Genomic DNA, 18,289 nt, shown 5'->3' with positions numbered 1-18,289 from the left:
CTTGCCATATCCGGGGAAGCAAAGTCCTACTCCGCGCCAAATTAGGAATACTTGGGAAAGAAGTAAGAAACCCTAGATGAATGAGCTCTACTATATAAGGGGCTTAAAGGCAAGACAGAAAGATCATCAGAAAATACAAGAAATATACCCTAGCATTCATAGCAAACGCACGAACTGTATTTTCTCCTAAATTATAGTGAAAATCTTGGTGGGATTCCGTCTCCCCCTGCGGTTGTTTCCCAAGTTGGGTTTTCCGCGTCACCAAAATTGCTTGTGTTCTTTATTTACATCGCACTTACAGGTTAACATACAACAAACAATCAAATCATAATACGGACCTAACGCTAAGACCACTTTAACCCTAAATTGGTAGAAATTTACCAAAACAGTTTTGCGCCCACCGTAGGGCATAGTGGTCGTCTTCGTTAGCCAGTCTACTCAGCAAGCATAACATGTCCGGACACAAAGAAACCAACTCAGGCAGCACCAGCGGTGCCCCAGCAACGCGGGTACCATCGCCCTCGGTAGCAACACAGATACCATATCCCTCGGCAACAGCAGCACGCACAACCTCGGTTCAAACCACAAGTACCACCCAGATTCCGACGGTTAAGCAAAGTCAAAGTTCCCAGGTGGCAGCAAGCCCATCTTCGGAGAGAGTCCAGACCAGAGATCCAGGAGTCGTCCAGGGACGGCAGGGAGTCCCAAAGCCCGAGAGGAGAGCACAATCTAGGCAGCAGGCTCAGGCTCTTCCGAGTCCCACGGGCATCATGATAAGCGGATTGGACACATTGGCAAGGACAATCCGGACAATGCTAAACGAGAATAGAAGCATGAGATCCCAGATGGAAGAGGACAACAACCTCCTCCGAGCACAGGTCAACGAGTTAAGAAGCCACGCCGCTAATTCAGCCTCCTGGATGCAAGAAGACATATCCGGAAGGCCACCAGGAGAAAGTGGGGACCGGAGGCAGACACGGGTATTACCACGCGAAGTGGCACTCAGCCGGACATGGACGCAACACCGCACCAAAAGGAGGCTCGGTCCCACAACAGATTGGGGGCATTGACCTTGAGATAAGGAGCAGCGCGCCAAGAGCCTACACCCACATCGATGCGAGAGGGACGCGAGAGAAGTACGGCTGCACTGCGGTCCCACTATCAGACGCCGATTCACGAATCAAGTTGAGTATACGGGAAAGCGCTCCGGCGCGGCAAAAGGCCGCAGAGATGCACCAAACAGATCTTAGCCTTAACAAAGAAACTTCGTACGAAGAGTCGAACATCGACCACAGAGCATCCGCGACCCACCGGGAGAGAGACATACATAGAACAAAAAGCCAGCACCGGGAACTACGGCCTCCTCCGGAGGGTCCCGGTGAATGCCTCTCGCCTATGGAGATGGCCGCACTAAAAAGCTACGCCGACTCACCGTTCTTCGACAATATAGCTACGGTGGCCTTACCAAAAGGATTTAGCGTCCCAACGATGACCCTCTTCGATGGAACCACGGACCCTGCGATCACATTAGTCAATTCAAGCGAAAATGATGGTTACCATCACACGGAGCCTCAAATGAGGCATGTATGTGTAAAGGATTTGGTTCGACCCTAACCGGAGCAAAGATTGCGGTGGTTCGTCGGCTTGCCTAATGGGACCATATCTTCATTCGCCGATTTGGTCAACGCGTTCAATCGCTAGTTCTCCAAAAATAGGAGAACACCTAAGCAACCAAGTGATCTATACAGATCGTTCAGAAATAGGTGAGTCAATCAAAGATTACGTCACCAGGTTAAATGCAGAAAAAGTCTCAATACGAAGCTGTGATATTGTCCACTGCCATCAACGCCTTCAGGCAGGGCTTGGATAAGGAATCAAACCTCTACAAAGAATTAACAATGTATCCTTGTGAGAGATTCAAAGAAGTCCAACAGAGAGCTACAGCGGCGTTAAGGTTGGAAGAAGACATACAGGCTAGAAAGGGAATAGCAAACTTCGACAAACCAAGCAGGAAATTCACAACAGAAAAGAAAGAAGAACGAGCTAAGCCATACAGCAGATCCAATATTAGCAGAATAGCAGAAAAAACTCAGCAAATTGACGACCCTCCGCATCCTCCTAAGCTATCTGAATACGGATTCAACACGGGAATGGAGGGGTTGCCGAAAGCACTCAGAAGCCTAGGTGATCAGGTGAGGTGGCCAAAGCCTCCTGCTCAGGATCGACCCAACGACGACAGAGACAGCAGCAAGAGCTGCGAATGGCATCAGGACATAGGTCACAGGACAGAAGATTGCTACAGATTACGAAAGGAGGTAATGTTCCAGGTACGCAAGGGAAACTTGGACCACCTTTTATCACGTGGGGGCAAGCAGGATAGGAGAGAAGCAGCAAATCAGGTGCTCCCTTCTGCTCCACCCATATGCACGAAAATTATTAACGTGATAACAGGCGGATATGAGCTATCAGGTTTGACATATTCCGCCGCTAAGAGGAAAGCCACCGGAAGTAAAGGGGATCATCCAGAAACTTCATACAGAGTAAGCCAGAGCAATTTACCCCCGGTAACTTTCGACGAGACTGACATAGAAAGCGGTGCAGAGCAACACGACGATGCCCTAACTATAACGTTATCCATTGGCAATTGCACCGTACGAAAAGCATTAGTGGATACAAGGAGTTCTGTGAATCTCATCATGCTCGAAACCCTCAAAACCATGGGTTTTGATAAAGAGAACCTGATAAAGAAATATGTGCCCCTGGTGGGATTCAGTGGCGAGACTGCGCATTCAGTAGGTGAGATAACCATCCCAACATATATTGAAGGAGTGAATAAACTAGTAAGATACCTAGTCATTGAGGGTCCAACCACCTACAACGTGATACTGGGAAGACCATGGCGCATCGGATGAAGGCGGTGCCCTCAACATATCATCAGTGTCTCAAGTTCCCAACACCATGGTGTACGGTCACAGTAAAAGGAGATCGAGAGGAATCCAGAAACTGCTACGCTCAAGCCCTCAAGGCTGCAACCAAGCTCCCCTCATAGTAATTACAGGACCGAGGCACCTCGCATTGAATACAAGGAACCTCCTCGGAGGAACGGGACCGATACACGGACGAGGAACACCGGATAGACAAAGATTGATTGGGGCAACTTGCGGTGAAAGAGCGCGATCGGTGATTCAATTTCTGAAAACCAACATGGACTGCTTCGCTTGGTCCCACAATGATATGGTAGGTATAGACCCATCCGTTATTTCGCATAAGTTAAGCGTGAACCCAAGCTGCACCGATGCAATGAGAAGAGAAGAAAATTTGCGGCAGAACGAAATGAAGTCATTAACAAAGAAGTAGACAGATCTCTTGGCAAACGGGTAAAATTAGAGAAGTTAGCTACCCTGAGTGGCTTTCTAATGTGGTAGTTGTGCCCAAGAAAAACGACAAATGGAGGGTGTGCGTAGACTTCACAGATTTAAACAAAGCTTGTCCCAAGGACCCCTTTCCACTGCCACATATCGATGCAATGGTGGACGCTACTGCGGGACACGAGGTACTCACTTTCCTCGACGCCTGGAGCGGTTACAATCAGATCAAGATGCATCTGCAAGATCAAGAGAAAACGGCATTCATGTCGGAAAGAGGCATATATTGTTACAAGGTCATGCCCTTTGGCCTAAAGAACGCCGGATCCACTTACCAACGGTTGGTAAATAAAATGTTCAAACAGCAAATAGGAAAGACCATGGAAGTATACATAGACGACATGGTAGTGAAGTCCAGAAAAGCATAAGTGCACATGGAGCACTTGGCAGACACCTTCCAGACGTTAAGGGAGTTTAAAATGAAACTTAATCCGTCCAAGTGTTCATTTGGGGTATCCTCGGGAAAATTCTTAGGGTATATGGTGAACCAGAGAGGAATTGAAGCAAGCAAGGAACAGATAAAAGCAATACTCCAGCTGGAATCACCCCAGAAGCCAAAGGATGTGCAAAGGCTGGCAGGGAAGGTGGCGTCCCTAAACAGGTTCATATCAAGGGCTTCAGATAGGTGCAAGTTGTTCTATGATATATTGAGGAAGAGTCAGAAATTCGAATGGACTGAGGAACATGAAAAGGCATTTGCAGAACTCAAAAGCTATATAAGCACGCCACCGTTACTCGCAAAGCCGGAGCAAGGGGAGCCACTATTCCTGTACCTGTCAGTCACGGAAGCGGTTGTAAGTGCGGTCTTAGTCAAAGAACAAGAAGGAGTGCAGCATCCCGTGTATTACATTAGCAATTCTCTGCTTCCTGCAGAGACCAGGTACACTTCTTTTGAAAAACTAGCGTTGGCTTTGGTTACTGCTTCCTATAAACTGCGGCCGTACTTTGAATCTCACACCATCCATGTAATAACCAACTACCCGCTAAAGACTATTATGAGGAAGCCTGAACTTTCGGGTAGAATGACTAAATGGTCAGTACATCTTAGTGGGTATGACTTACAATTCGAACCCAGAACAGCGATAAAATCCCAGGTCCTAGCAGATTTCGTCTCTGACTTCTGCCCTGCTACCCGTGGGGAGGCAGAAGAAGGAATGCTGGCGATAACAGGGAGTCAGGATGGTGAGATGTGGACCCTATACATTGACGGAGCCTCAAACGCCAGGGGGGTGGTGTGGGGTTGGTCCTTCGGTCACCTAAAGGAGATATGATAGTACAAGCTATTAGGTGTGAGTTCAAGGCAACCAACAACGAGGCCGAGTATGAAGCGCTTATACTTGGGATGCAAATGGCGTCAGGGCTTAAGGTAAGGAACCTGAGGGTATACAGTGACTCCTTACTTGTGGTAAATCATGTAAACAACGAATACGTGGCACGTGATTCAAAGATGATAGCCTATTTGAAGATAGCCACAGAGCAAAAGTCAAAGTTTAGAACGTTCAAGATAACTCAGGTGCCGCGAGATCAGAACGTGGAAGCAAACGCCCTGGCAACATTGGGGGCCACCTTCCAGCCTACAGAACTATCAAACATACCTATCACCCACGTGTTGACTCCAGCTATCCAGAAGGAGCCAGATCAGAATCAGGTGAAAGAGGATGTACACATGCAGTGTGCGCAGGAAGCCAGGACGCTGGTTTCCACATTAGGACAGCAGGATGCAGATTGGAGGGTTCCATACCTAAATTGGCTAAGGGATGGGACACTCCCTGAAGACAGAAAGGAAGCACAAAATTTCATAATAAAAGCTTCCACGTATATAATGATTGATAACATCCTCTTCAGAAAGTCACTGGCAGGACCATGCCTCAGGTGCTTGAGCAAAGAGGAGGCAGAAACAGTACTGCGGGTTGTACACGGCGGAGAATGCGGGAACCATGCTGGAGGACTAAGTCTGTCAAACAAAATCTTGAGATAGGGGTATTTCTGGCCCACCATGCGCGCAGATGCCATAAATCACGCCAAACGCTGTGAGCCATGTCAAAAGGCGGCTCCAGCAATCCACCAGCCAGTAGAACCAATGCATCCGATTATCTCTCCATGGCCATTCATGATGTGGGGCATGGACATAGTGGGCAAGCTGCCCAGGGCTCCAGGAAACAGAGTGTATATGCTAGTTATGACTGATTACTTCTCAAAGTGGATTGAGGCAGAAGCAATGACAGAGGTAAAAGAACGGCACGTGATCTCTTTCATCAAGCGCAACATCATAAGCAGATTTGGGATACCATCCGAAATCATATGCGACAATGGATCCCAGTTCATATCAGATAACACCGAGGGCTTCTGTTCACGCTGGAACATAACACTAAGAAAATCAGCCCCCAGATATCCACAAACCAACGGCCAAGCCGAGTCTAGCAACAAAATCATTGTGGAGAACCTCAGAAAACGGCTGGAAGAGTTGGGGGGAAAATGGGCAGATGAACTACCATTGGTACTCTAGTCAGACAGAACAACACCGAAAATGGCAACAGGCCAAACTCCGTTTAGCCTTGTATACGGAGCAGAGGCAGTGATACCCTCAGAAGTTCTGGTACCCACGCACAGATACGGCTGTCAGACGGTAGAGCAAAACAAGGTCGTAATGGCTAGGAGCCTGGATACGGTTGATGAGTTGCGAGAAAGCGCTTACATACGTATGGCATCGTATACACAATCCGTAGCAAGGACATATAACAAGAATGTCAAGATCAGGACCCTTGAAGTAGGGGACCTCGTACTCAGAAGGGTATTCGAAAATACCAAGAACCACAAAGCAGGCAAATTTGCCTACAAATGGGAAGGGCATATCAGGTCGAAAGCATTATCAAGAATGGGGCATACAGGTTGATGACCATGCACGGTCAAATCCTGGATAAACCCTGGAACATTCGTCACTTGAAACGGTACTTTGTCTGACAAAGTGCCAAAACTTTAGTGTACAAAGGACCTTTGAAAAGTCCGTGAAGCAAAAAAAAAAAAAAAAAGGGTGGGGGTTAGTATATGCTTTAGGTGTTGGTGTGTTTCAGAAAACTTTTTTCTTTTAGTTTTTCTTTTTTGAAATCAAATAGAGTCGTTTTTAAACCAAGTAGTCCAGGCTGTGGCTTCCTGGATCCAGGTGTTGCCCTGGAACACCATGAGATAGCACCAGGTAATTTGCACTACTTTGGACTTTATAATGCTTCTACGAAGAAAGGCTTTGGTACTAATGCTGGTTACTTGTCAGATAAGGAACACTTTTAGGGTCCAGCCCCTGCCATGTGAGGCTGCGAAGACGTTTATCTTAAGTCAAGCCACATGGAGAGCATACGCCAAGGTAGCGCGCAGGGTACGGCATACTAAGACCACCCATACCTTAACGTTAACTCAGTAATTCCATAGCTATGTCGTAGATCAAAAGGTGCACGCACGGATTTCAAACGTATGGAACCACAAGGAACGCAACATTCCTTGTTAGTCAGAAACATTCAATGAAGGTACGCTCCAGTCAGATAACCCTAGTGATAAGATATTTTACGTCATGGGTAAAATATGTTATCAATAAACCGGTCGCCAGGAACATGGGCTGTGCACCTGGAACCATGTCAGCCACCTGGGTACACCTATGTGGAATTAAAGCTCCAGAAATCAATGGCAAAAAACGCAAGTATAATAAAAGGAGGGCCTAAAAACCTGGGCCCAGAGCTACTTTAAGTTAAGGCACCTGCTACCTTTAGCAGGCGCCATCAGAGTTTAAAGCCTGCATACCAGCAGGCTCAAAACTAGCCAAAACAAGAAAAAACGAAAAAGAGTTTTTTACAAACTTGCGCCACACAGGGCCAAGTCCCCAGACAACTTAAAATTTAAGAGAGGTAAATCCTCTCAACAACTGCATCCTGACCAGTGCTCTGCTCCCCGTGCTCCATCTGTTTCTCTATTGCAGGTTCCAGAACAACCTCAAGAGTTGCAGCAGCACCCTCACCGGTCTGCTCCGCCAGAATATCCTCTACAGTCCCAGAGATGGCCCCAGAGATATCCATGGCGGTAAAATCAGGCTCCGGGTTAGCAGCCTCAGCTTCAGGAGGGAACAGGGCGCTAAGATCCATACCATTGGGAAATGCACGGGCAAACTCGGCCAGCTCCTCCTCCAGGTTCCAGGATGTGTGCCTCGCCTCGGTATAAACACGGATGAAATCAATCCGCCCCTCAAAAGCATTGTAGGCTCCCACGTTTTTGGCTAGCTCAGCCATCTCTTCAGCACGGGCCTCTGCCTTTGTCAGCCCAGAAGTCAGAACGCAATTAGCCTCCTGGGTCCTCGCCAGTTGGTCTTTAGCTGCTTCCTTCTCCTTTAAGGCCACGTGGAGCTGCTCCCTCAACTTAGCACAGGTAGTTGTGAGCTCCTTGTTCTTCCCCACGGAAGCCAGACACTCAACCTTGGCCCTCTGCAGCATCTTGCGAAGATAGAGGGATGATTAAAGAGCCTGCAATAAAGAAAACCGTTAGTCAGGGAAGCACAGGGGCAAAGAAAGAAAGGAGACAGTGAAATAAGACTCACAAGGAAGCAGTGTTCAGCAGCCAGGTCAGCCATCTCCTGGGGGCAGTCGAGTCAAACGCCCTAGAGCAAGCTGGAGTCAGGAGCCTCTCCAGTGCAGGCCAGTAGTTGGCATGATCAGCATCCCCAAAGTTAGCAGGGAGGCGCAGCAGCAGCTCATCGGCATGGACAGAGGACCCAGGCGCGCGCGATATTGGGGTCACTTCGATAGGTTCTGGAGCAAGCCTTGAGGTGGATCTCCTTCTTGAGGAGGCAGGGGATTTAAAGGAATCAGCAGTTCTTTTCCTGGCATGGCGCATCAGGATCTCAGAGGTAGACAGTTTAGCACTTCCTGCAGTGGCACCAGGACGCAAGAAATCAGAATGGAGAGCCAGTGGGTAAGGAAGCTTTTGAAGATTAAGAGAGGATGCTTACCAGAGGACATGGTTTCTTCAGTAGCAGAATCATCTAAACCAGAAAGCAGAAGGGGAAACAGTCTACGGTCTTCAGGGATAGAGAAAAGCTTGGAAACAGAAATAGTTTCGTCTTCAGATTTCTCAGGGTTCTTGAGTTCTGCGTCAAATCAAAGAGTAAGAACAGTGAGCGACAGGGGCAATCAAGAATAGACATGCAAATACACTTACTCTTGGCAAAAACCCAGTGCTCGAACAAGTAATCAGCGTGGATGGGAAGAGATTCAAGCTTGACATAGAAGAAATCCTCGTACCACCCATCGTCCTTCCCTTTAGCCGCCAAGTGAAGGAAGTTCTCAGTCTTCTCCACTGACCTGAAGGTGTATTGGTCGTGCCCTAATGACCGACACTCAAACCTATGGGCAAGATCTGACAATCAAATCTCGGCGCCCAGACTGTTGATCAAAGCAACAGTAGACAAGAGGATCCTCCACGCATAATGGGCAATTTGGACCATAGGGAGAGAGTTCAGGCGGATGAACTCTTGGATCATCAGGGGAAAGGGAAATTTAAGACCGAGGACGAAAGGGTAGGTGTACAAGCAGATCCACCCCGAACGAAAGGCGTCTGCTTTCTGACCGGGTTTGGGTATGAAGATCACTACATCGTCACCTAGGCCAAGCAAAGCTCTGATCCTAGAGATGTCCTCTTGGGTTAGGTGAGAATCACCGGAATGTGGTCTTTTGAGGACTCCCTGCGAAGGGAAGTCCTCGTCCTCTATAAGGTCGATGGTGGCAGATGAAGATGACGTGAGACGTGTTTTGGCCATGATAAGTAAGGAGAGAGAAGCAAGAGTACCTGAAGAGACGGGAGGAGGCGGCGCTGACAGTGAAAGGACGTTGAAAAAGGAGGATTTGGGGAGACGGAAATTTGAAGATTTTGAGAAAATGAAATGATGATGAAAGAGAAATAAGGGGGCGGGTGAGATTAAATAGGAGAGGGTAGTTGGGGTTTTGGAAAATGTGAACTGAAATGAAGTATGCGAGAAGTCACTCAACGATACACTACAATTTCCAGCTCAAATATTTAGGGTTGTGCTTTCGCGGAAAATTGGGGGCAAACTGTTAAGCCCAAAATCTGGATATGGGCTAATCTGGGGCAGCAGGTCTGGAAACATTGTGGGACGCAGGGTATCAGGGAGCCAGGGTGACAGCGTCAGCATGGCAGCATGGAACGTGGGCTTTAATCCGCGTAGAAGAAGTATATGAGGACTCCATCACTTGCCATATCCAGGGAAGCAAAGTCCTACTCCGCGCCAAATTAGGAATACTTGGGAAAGAAGTAAGAAACCCTAGATGAATGAGCTCTACTATATAAGGGGCTTTAAGGCAAGACAGAAAGATCATCAGAAAATACAAGAAATATACCCTAGCATTCATAGCAAACGCGCGAACTGTATTTTCTCCCGAATTATAGTGAAAATCTTGGTGGGATTCCGTCTCCCCCCGCGGTTGTTTCCCAAATTGGGTTTTCCGCGTCACCAAAATTGCGTGTGTTCTTTATTTACATCGCACTTACAGGTTAACATACAACAAATAATCAAATCATAATACGGACCTAACGCTAAGACCACTTTAACCCTAAATTGGTAGAAATTTACCAAAACACAAGTCTCTGTGTAACTTATTACTCACGAGCTTGTTTATACTATTACCACATCTACAAACTAAACTTACTGCTTATACATTCACCAATTTAATAATTTTAAATCAAGTTTAATTACTTATCACTAGTCTAGATCCCACGCAATAAAGCGCGGTACATATAGAAGTTTTAAATTTTAATATGTTACTTTTAAAATTTAAATTGACAGTTCATTAATTTTCATATTTCACCTCAATGTATTTAAATAAAAATATTTTTTATACCTCAAAGTCAATGATTTCATTTTATAGATTTTATCAAATTATTACAATGAATTCTTTTTTTGTCGCAAAGTTAGTAATAACCGTTTACAACAGTATGCCTCAAATCATTTTCTGTTGATAGAGAAATGAAAGATTTAGCCATTTGTAGTTTATAATTCGATACTTATTTTATTTTAATTTAATAGAAGGAGTATAATTTAAAATTTATTGAAACTAATATAATTTAATAAAAAAGACTATTATTTTAAGGAGAGGACTTGTTTAATATAAGAAACATTTATTTCCATATTTGTGTCGGTGCACTTTGACGGAAAATTTTTTCAGAATGCCTATTCTTTTAGTAGATAGGACTCATAGGAGATTAGGAGTACGTTAAATGTTAAGTTTGTTTCAACAACAAAATCGTAAAATTTTTTTCGTAAGTGATTGAATATTGAGGATTTTCATTCATATATAAAATCGATACAATAACTTGGTATTTATGCAAGAAGTAATAGAGTTAAAGCTAACCTAGACATAATATTAAGAAATTAGAAAATTATAAGAATAAGGTAATTATAAAGATACATGCCACATAGAATAAACTATATACAAAAGATGGAAATAGTGGAAATAAGGAAACACGTAATGTATCGCACACCCGCACTCAAGTTGTTACATTACATTAGTGTTGATCTCGAGCGAATGCACAATATTTTAGATTGTCATGTATAGAGAACTCAACAATTAGAGTTAATAATAGTATATAGTGAAATTTGAATTTTATTTTTAATTATCTACAATTGTTAATGTATAATACTAAAAATTGGAATAGTGCTAATTTTATTGACTCTTGATAAAATTGACCATGTAACTGAAACCATTTTTTATTAGATAAATTTATGATAAAAAAAAAGATTGTTAGTTTAATTTCAAAAAAGTATGCCTACTTTTATGCATTTAAAGCTTCAGATGAAACATATTATTATTTTTGTAATTTTTATTACGATATACGGAGTGAAAATTAAAACGGAGTAACAAATTTAAGGAATAATAAAGTGAAAAGAAAACACTGATTTTAATAAAATGAGTAAAATCTGCACATTTTTTAAATATAATATTTACGACATTTAAGAAATATATATTGGACTAATGAGATAATAATGAATATAATACATTTTTAGCCCAATTATAAAAGTTGCGGTGTTTGATAAGATATTGTGACACATAAAGGACGAATATCAGGTCCAATACATCTACCTAGTATAAAAGCTAGGTTTTTTTAAGCCTGTTCATTGGTCCCTTCATTTTAGGGAAAAAGGAAGACTTTTCTATCTCTAAAAGTGGTGCTCCTTAATTTCAGGATCTTTAATTGTAACATTTCTATTTCTAACTTCATATTTCTACAATTACACAATTCATTCATTAAACGTTAAAAATTTACAAATAATACACTATCATTTTTTTGGTACATAATACACTATCATTTATAATACTCTGTACATCAACTAGGATGATACCCCGTCACTTCTACTATTTCAATCTAACCATAATTACAAGACTCCTTTGAATAACATACTTTTGCATGGCTAACACTCTTAATCTTAATCTGACATCATTTTTTATCTTCAATTTTTTTTTGCCTTATTAATATTCTTTACTATCATCTTTAAACAACGATTATGAAGAATATTATTAACTACGAATTTTAAAAGAGAAATGACATTGATATAACATTAACATGAAAATTATATCCTCTTCCTTTGCCATTTTTATAATTGTAAACTATTGTATAAAGTAAAATATTTAAGTTATATTTTATGACTCAATATAGTTATTTTTTATATTTTATACTCTCTCCTATTCGGAATAACTGTCCCATTTGGACAATGGCACGAAAATTAAGGAATGAAGTTAAAATAATGAAAAGTATTGTATAGGAGTAAAAATATAGGAGTTAAATAATGAAAAGTATTGAATATGATGGTTTAGGGGTGGTTGGGTGGTAAATAAAGAAAAGAGCCAAGGGTAGGAAAGTCAAAAAACATGTCCAAATATGGCAAATGGGACAGTTATGTGAATAGACGGAAATGGCAAATGGGACAGTTATTCTGAATAGAAGGGAGTATTATTTATAAAGGATATTTTAATCAAACATCCCTACAAATAATGAGACGAAGAGTCACACAAAAATTAGCAAGTTCGTAAAATACGGATAAAAGACACTTAATATACCAATGACCACCTTAAATTTTATTTTGTAAAAGTTGTTCATAATATGTGAGAATTAAAATTTTTAAAAACAAATGAATTGGAGAGAGTACATTATATGTATGTCGAATTTTTAAGAATCAAAAAATATGAAAGTTTTAAGAATAAAAAAATATCGGAAAATTCACGTGGTACCCTCGAACTTTTCCATTTTGCATGTGGTACCCAACTTTTTAAGTTTGTGTACATGATACCCTCCATATTTGATTTTCATGCACAACAGGCCTTTTTGTCGTTATAAAAAAAACTCAATTGCGCATAACTTATAGACCGGAATTCAGAATCAGCAAAAAAAATTTCCTAAAATGAATATCTCGTCATAATCTACAAATTGAGAAGAAAAAAATTGTCGACTGACATTTTAAAGGGTTTTTTTTAACGAAAATTTCAAACTAACCATATCTTCGATCTTAAATTTCCGAATTACCATTTTCGTTTTATCAATTTATAGATCCCGAAGAGGTAATCAGTTTGGAAAAAAAATTAGTCAATTCCGATTTCTGGTTTATGATTTATGCTCAATTGAAAATTTTAAGAACGATAAAAAGGGCACGTTGTGCTTGAAAACCAAATCTCAAGGATATAATGTGCACAAACTTAAAAAGTTGGATACCACGTGCAAAATGACAAAGTTCAAGGGTATCACATAAATTTTCCGAAAAAAATATTAACTCATTTCTTAGTATATTAGTATAATCTGTAACATAATTTTATCATTAGTATAATCTGCAACATAATTTTATCCTTATATATTAAATTATATTACCTGAGAGTAATATTACGCAAACCCGTGCATTTTTTGCATGGGATTAAAACTAGTATCTAGATAAAGTTAGGGCCAATTTTTAGCTAAAAGTATTTCGGGCGGAATATTTTTATTTTTATTATTCTTTTACTATAGGGGGGATGACAGGAGGATCCAATGGAAGGAGAGGGGCCTCGATCGGAAGAAATTATAGTTACGTAAGTTCCGATGTGGTGCCGACAATGGCACGAAATTCGACCGCCGTCGATGAATAACGAGCCAACCTCGTTGTTTCTTGGACGCCTATGAAAAAGGATTCCAACCAAGATAGGTTATATATCCAGATGTAGAGACAAATTAGTCCTTGTTTCCCGCCTAATCGATATTAAGTTGATGAGGAGAGGACTGAAACAGTTGTAAACCAACATTACATGTACCATTAAGGTACCACAATAAACATTTGAGGGCGGCCCAATGAAGATCCGTGAGATCTTGCATAAACTGTGATAATTTATTGACGCTGAAAATGATGTCGGGTCGAGTAAATCACAAGTACTGAACGCTACATGTAATAGCTCGTAGAGCCGCCATTACGAGTCAAAAAGGGGGACAGAACCATGGGACTGGGATAAGCTTGGCATCAAGCATTTTGAATTTGTCAAGAATGTCGTAAATGTATTTTGACCGGGTAAGTAACAAACCGGACAGTCGTAAATGTATTTTGACTGGATAAGTAACAAACCAGACAAATTGGTCTAACTTCCATGCCTAAAAAATAGGAAAAAGTGCCCAAGTCTCTGAGCGAGAATTTTGAACCTTGAAAACCCGAAGATAGAAAAAAAAAAATTATCGGGAAAATCATCGGAAAATAATAATAATAATAATAATAGTAGTAGTAGTAGTAGTCGTCGTAGTAGTAGTAGTCGTAGTAGTCGTAGTAGTAGTAATAACAATAACAACAACAACAACAACAACAACAACAACAACAACAATAATAATAATAATAATTAAAAATAATAATAATAATAATAATATGTATTCATAAATTATAGATCGATTAAGACAACCTTAACTATGAAACTGTCCATTTTTGTTAATAAAAAACGTTCAGTTTTATTATTAAATAATAAAAAAATTATCTTTTTATTTAATGAGTTAAAAAATACTCCCTCCAATTTCATTTATTGTTCCTCTTTCCCTTTCCATCCATTTTTCTTATTGTTCCCTCTTTCCTTTTTTGGATAACTTTGTGTGGTCCAAAATCAATTTGATGTGGGGTCATGTGTATTGTGTGGTCTAAATTGATTCCCTTATTTTTTATGCCAAAAAGAAAGGGGAACAATAAATGAAATTGGGGGGGAGTATAAAATAAGAGGGTCTCACACCATGAGAAGGTCCATTTTTAATTAAAAAAAAAAAGACTATTCATTTAATGCTAACAAATAAGTTGTCTTTCCACATTATAGAGTCGTCTTACAGTATAAGACCGTCTTAACTTAATATTTACTGACAACCACAATAGCTGATGAGGTATTTTTTTTACCATTACTGTAGTTTTTTATTTAACATGGTTTAGAGTACTTTTTTTTTTTGGATTTGTGTAATTGGGCATCATCAATACACCATCTACCAAGCTCTCTTTCTTCATCTCTTCTCTCTAAAAAAAACTTAGCCTCCATAAATATGGGGCTTCTATCGACTATTGACCGATAGTAAGCCCCCAAAATAGCTTTATTTATCAATTCTTAGTATGAAACTTTATGAACTAATTAATAAAAGTCTCCATTTTGGTGAAATCCGTTTGTCCGCCTTTATTTTCGGAATTTTTTTCAGTATTTGTATTTCTAGGTTTTAGCTCTATTGGAAATATAGATAAGAGCGCCTTGGTCGTTCCTCATATGGTGAAGATGCAGAAGATCAGTTTCGTAATGGATCGTTATATGGTATTACATATGTTGTATGTCGATTTGTTGGTAGCACTCAATTTGGTCAGATGAAATCGCCTCTCATCACGGCTTAAGATTCTATGATCCTTTTGTGAAAAGCTGTTTGCGACGATATGATAGAGGACGTGCTTTGGAGCAGTTCAAGTTTATAGATCTTTCCTTGAACGAGATTTTATTTTATTTGGTTTTAGTCGAGTTGTATCTGGTCAAATTAGACACATGTTATAGATGTCGTATAACTATTTATTAATGAATTGATCCTTTTCTTTCAAAAAAAAAAAGAGTATGTTTGTGTTTGGGAAGAGTACCATCAATATAGGAATTTAAAATATATTCCGTAATTTCGGTTATAAATTAATTTTAGAATCATATATTCCGTAATTTTGCTTGAAAGAATATCATATACCTATAGACGTATAGTAAAGTAGTTTATAATCTATTTTTTCAATTGATTATCTGAACTTGAAATATTCGTGAATTTAGGGATTGATTGATAATCATAATTTAATTTTGGTATATAATGATATGCTTTATATTGTTTCTATAATTGATCTAAGTGTTATGTTAAACTTTCCTTTATTTTTCCGTGATATGTGCAATGTTCAAATTACTCAAAATAACTCAAAATTCCAAAATGCCATGTAAGCATCGCTGAAATATTAGCATGTCATGTGGCAGTAGATCTTAGAAGATTAATATATATAATGATAATGATAATAATTTTCACCAGTCTGTCTTTAATTAGTTTATTAACGTATATATGCCCTAAGTAAAACTATAATAACAAATAATAAAATGTTTACCTTATAAAGAGACCAATAAGTAGTTGATCGAGGAATAAAATGGAGATTGACATATTCAATTTTCTTATAAACACGGTCTTGTTTCCTTATTTAGTTGATTTCTTTTGGAGGGATATTCTTTTACTAGTAAGGAGGAGGGGGATTAAAGGTATATGATTCCTTTTGAAAGAAAAATTATTGAGAATTTTTAGTCTCTTATTAGTAAGGGGAAGGGGGATTAAAGGTGTATGATAGCATAACATACAACTTAGAGCTTGCTTGGACTTTGTGTGTGTGTGGGGGGGGGTTGCGTATTCAATGTTTTGTATTAGAGTAATTATTCAACTCCCGAATCTATTACGTACCCTCATTAAGGAATAATATTAGACCTGGAAAACAGATCGGGTCGTGTCATGTTCGTGTTCGTGTCAACTACAAACGTGTCACCACTACCCCAACCCCAACCCGACCAGATTACATAAACGGGTCATTTGTCTCAACCATAACCCAACCCATTTAAATTTTCTATAACACAACCCGACCTCTTTAACACATTTTTTCTTTTAGCAGGTCATTTTTACCCCATTTAGCCCGTTTAACCCAACAAACTAATAAAATAAACGAAGCTTTATAGTCATATTAATTACCCCAGAAATGATGAATAAAAATGCTTATTTTTAAGTTGTTTGGTTGGATTATTGAATCAACCCCAATATATTAGGACACTTTTAAAAAAGGGTTGTACTTTTTCACATACAGATTTTACTGTTTCACATACGCCTTTTACGATATTACCCTTGTCATTTTTTCTTCTTCCTCATTCAATTGATTTTTTTTATCCCCTTACTTCACTTCCGGCAACTCGTCCTCCGTATGTGAAAAAGTAACTCCGTTAAATAAATGGGTTTTCGTGTTGGGTTCATGTCAAAAGAGCTCAACCCTAACCCGACCCGTTTAAGTATTGTATCGTGTCCGTGTCAACCCATTTACTTAAATGGGTCAGAACGTCAACCATAACCCACTAATATCGTGTCGGATTCGTGTCGTGTTTTCGGATCGTGTCAATGATTGCCACCTCTAGGTAATACATTACCCACCCTTCCCCTGGGTAATGATTAAGGGAGTAAAACATGTACTCAGTAATCATTAATCCTATATGACAAATCTATCTTCAAAGAACTCATTACCCAAGTAATTAACTTCCCCAATAATTATCACCCAATTAAAATTTACCCTCTGATTATTCCGTGGCTTTCAGACAAGTCCAGACCTAAGAATTTCTCCATATATAGTTGTTTTGTACGATAATAATTTTTTAATAAGATTATATAAAGCAGTAATCCAAAATATATGGCATTCACAAGGCATAGTATATATCATGATAAATGGTAGAAGGGAATAATATTTCATAAATGTAAATATTTGTCGATTGTAGTTGTGTATCAATGGTCATTATAGTGAAACGAAGACCTTCGTAACTTATTAGGAAACTAGATATATCACGTATCCTCTATATTTATCTAATTTCGATATGTCGATATTATCACAATATATCCACACTTGAAATATTTGGTATTAACTTTATATATTACTAATGTTTCCTAATTAACACAACGAGGTAGCTATAAAAGATTGAAATGTTTACTATACCACATAAAACATCCAAAGTTAACAATTACGATCCATATGGCAAGTAAGAAAGAACCGTATGTGGAAGGTGGTTCGGTGTCGGAAGACGCTGATCATGGTTATGAAGCGTCCGTGAAATTCCTAGAAGAAATAACGAGCAACTGTGATGAGGTCCAAGAAAAGGTGTTGGCCGAGATCCTTACTCAAAACGCAGAGACTGAGTACTTAAAACGACAAGGAATGTCGCATGGGAACGTTGATCGACTGACTTTTAAGACGAATATGCCAATTATCGCGTATGAGGACATCAAGCCGGATATCCTACGCTTATGTAATGAAGACCCGTCTCCAATCCTTTGTGCTAAACCTATTACGGAACTTTGGATGAGGTAAACCTACTTTTACGTACATGCATGCACACTAAAATGAAACAATCAATCAAATATAATATATATAAATATATATTTGAGGCTTTTTTTTGACGTGATAGTCTCCAACTTTTTTAAGATACTTAATTAAATTTTAATTTTAAAATTAATTACTTACAATTTTTCTATTAGAATTAAGAAAAATTAATCATTTATAATTTTCCTATTAGAATTAGAAAATTATTTTTTAA

At 39.9% G+C, this 18,289-nt stretch overlaps 3 protein-coding genes across 3 annotated transcripts; all 3 read left to right on the top strand.

Annotated features, from left to right (window-relative positions):
* The first annotated feature begins 1,796 nt into the window (after positions 1–1,796).
* On the top strand, positions 1,797–2,912 carry LOC141595048 (uncharacterized). The gene has a single exon (XM_074415021.1). The coding sequence runs from the start codon at positions 1,797–1,799 to the stop codon at positions 2,910–2,912; it is 1,116 nt and encodes a 371-aa protein (XP_074271122.1).
* Positions 2,913–4,692: 1,780 nt separating this feature from the next.
* LOC141595047 (uncharacterized) lies at positions 4,693–5,403 on the top strand. Its single transcript, XM_074415019.1, has one exon. The coding sequence runs from the start codon at positions 4,693–4,695 to the stop codon at positions 5,401–5,403; it is 711 nt and encodes a 236-aa protein (XP_074271120.1).
* A 12,324-nt stretch (positions 5,404–17,727) lies between these two features.
* Positions 17,728–18,063, top strand: LOC141595045 (indole-3-acetic acid-amido synthetase GH3.2-like). The gene has a single exon (XM_074415018.1). It carries the CDS (start codon positions 17,728–17,730, stop codon positions 18,061–18,063), a length of 336 nt encoding a protein of 111 aa, XP_074271119.1.
* Positions 18,064–18,289: the final 226 nt, after the last annotated feature.

Source organism: Silene latifolia, chromosome 8, assembly GCF_048544455.1.
Source record: "Silene latifolia isolate original U9 population chromosome 8, ASM4854445v1, whole genome shotgun sequence".
Classification (NCBI taxonomy): Eukaryota; Viridiplantae; Streptophyta; class Magnoliopsida; order Caryophyllales; family Caryophyllaceae; genus Silene; species Silene latifolia.
The sequence above is the reverse complement of the archived record's forward strand: the minus strand, read 5'-3'. Positions and strand labels throughout refer to the sequence as shown.

Excerpts from the sequence above, each read along its gene's own strand:
- LOC141595048 (XM_074415021.1), top strand. The coding sequence starts at position 1,797 with ATGCAGAAAAAGTCTCAATACGAAGCTGTGATATTGTCCACTGCCATC.
- LOC141595047 (XM_074415019.1), top strand. The coding sequence starts at position 4,693 with ATGATAGTACAAGCTATTAGGTGTGAGTTCAAGGCAACCAACAACGAG.
- LOC141595045 (XM_074415018.1), top strand. The coding sequence starts at position 17,728 with ATGGCAAGTAAGAAAGAACCGTATGTGGAAGGTGGTTCGGTGTCGGAA.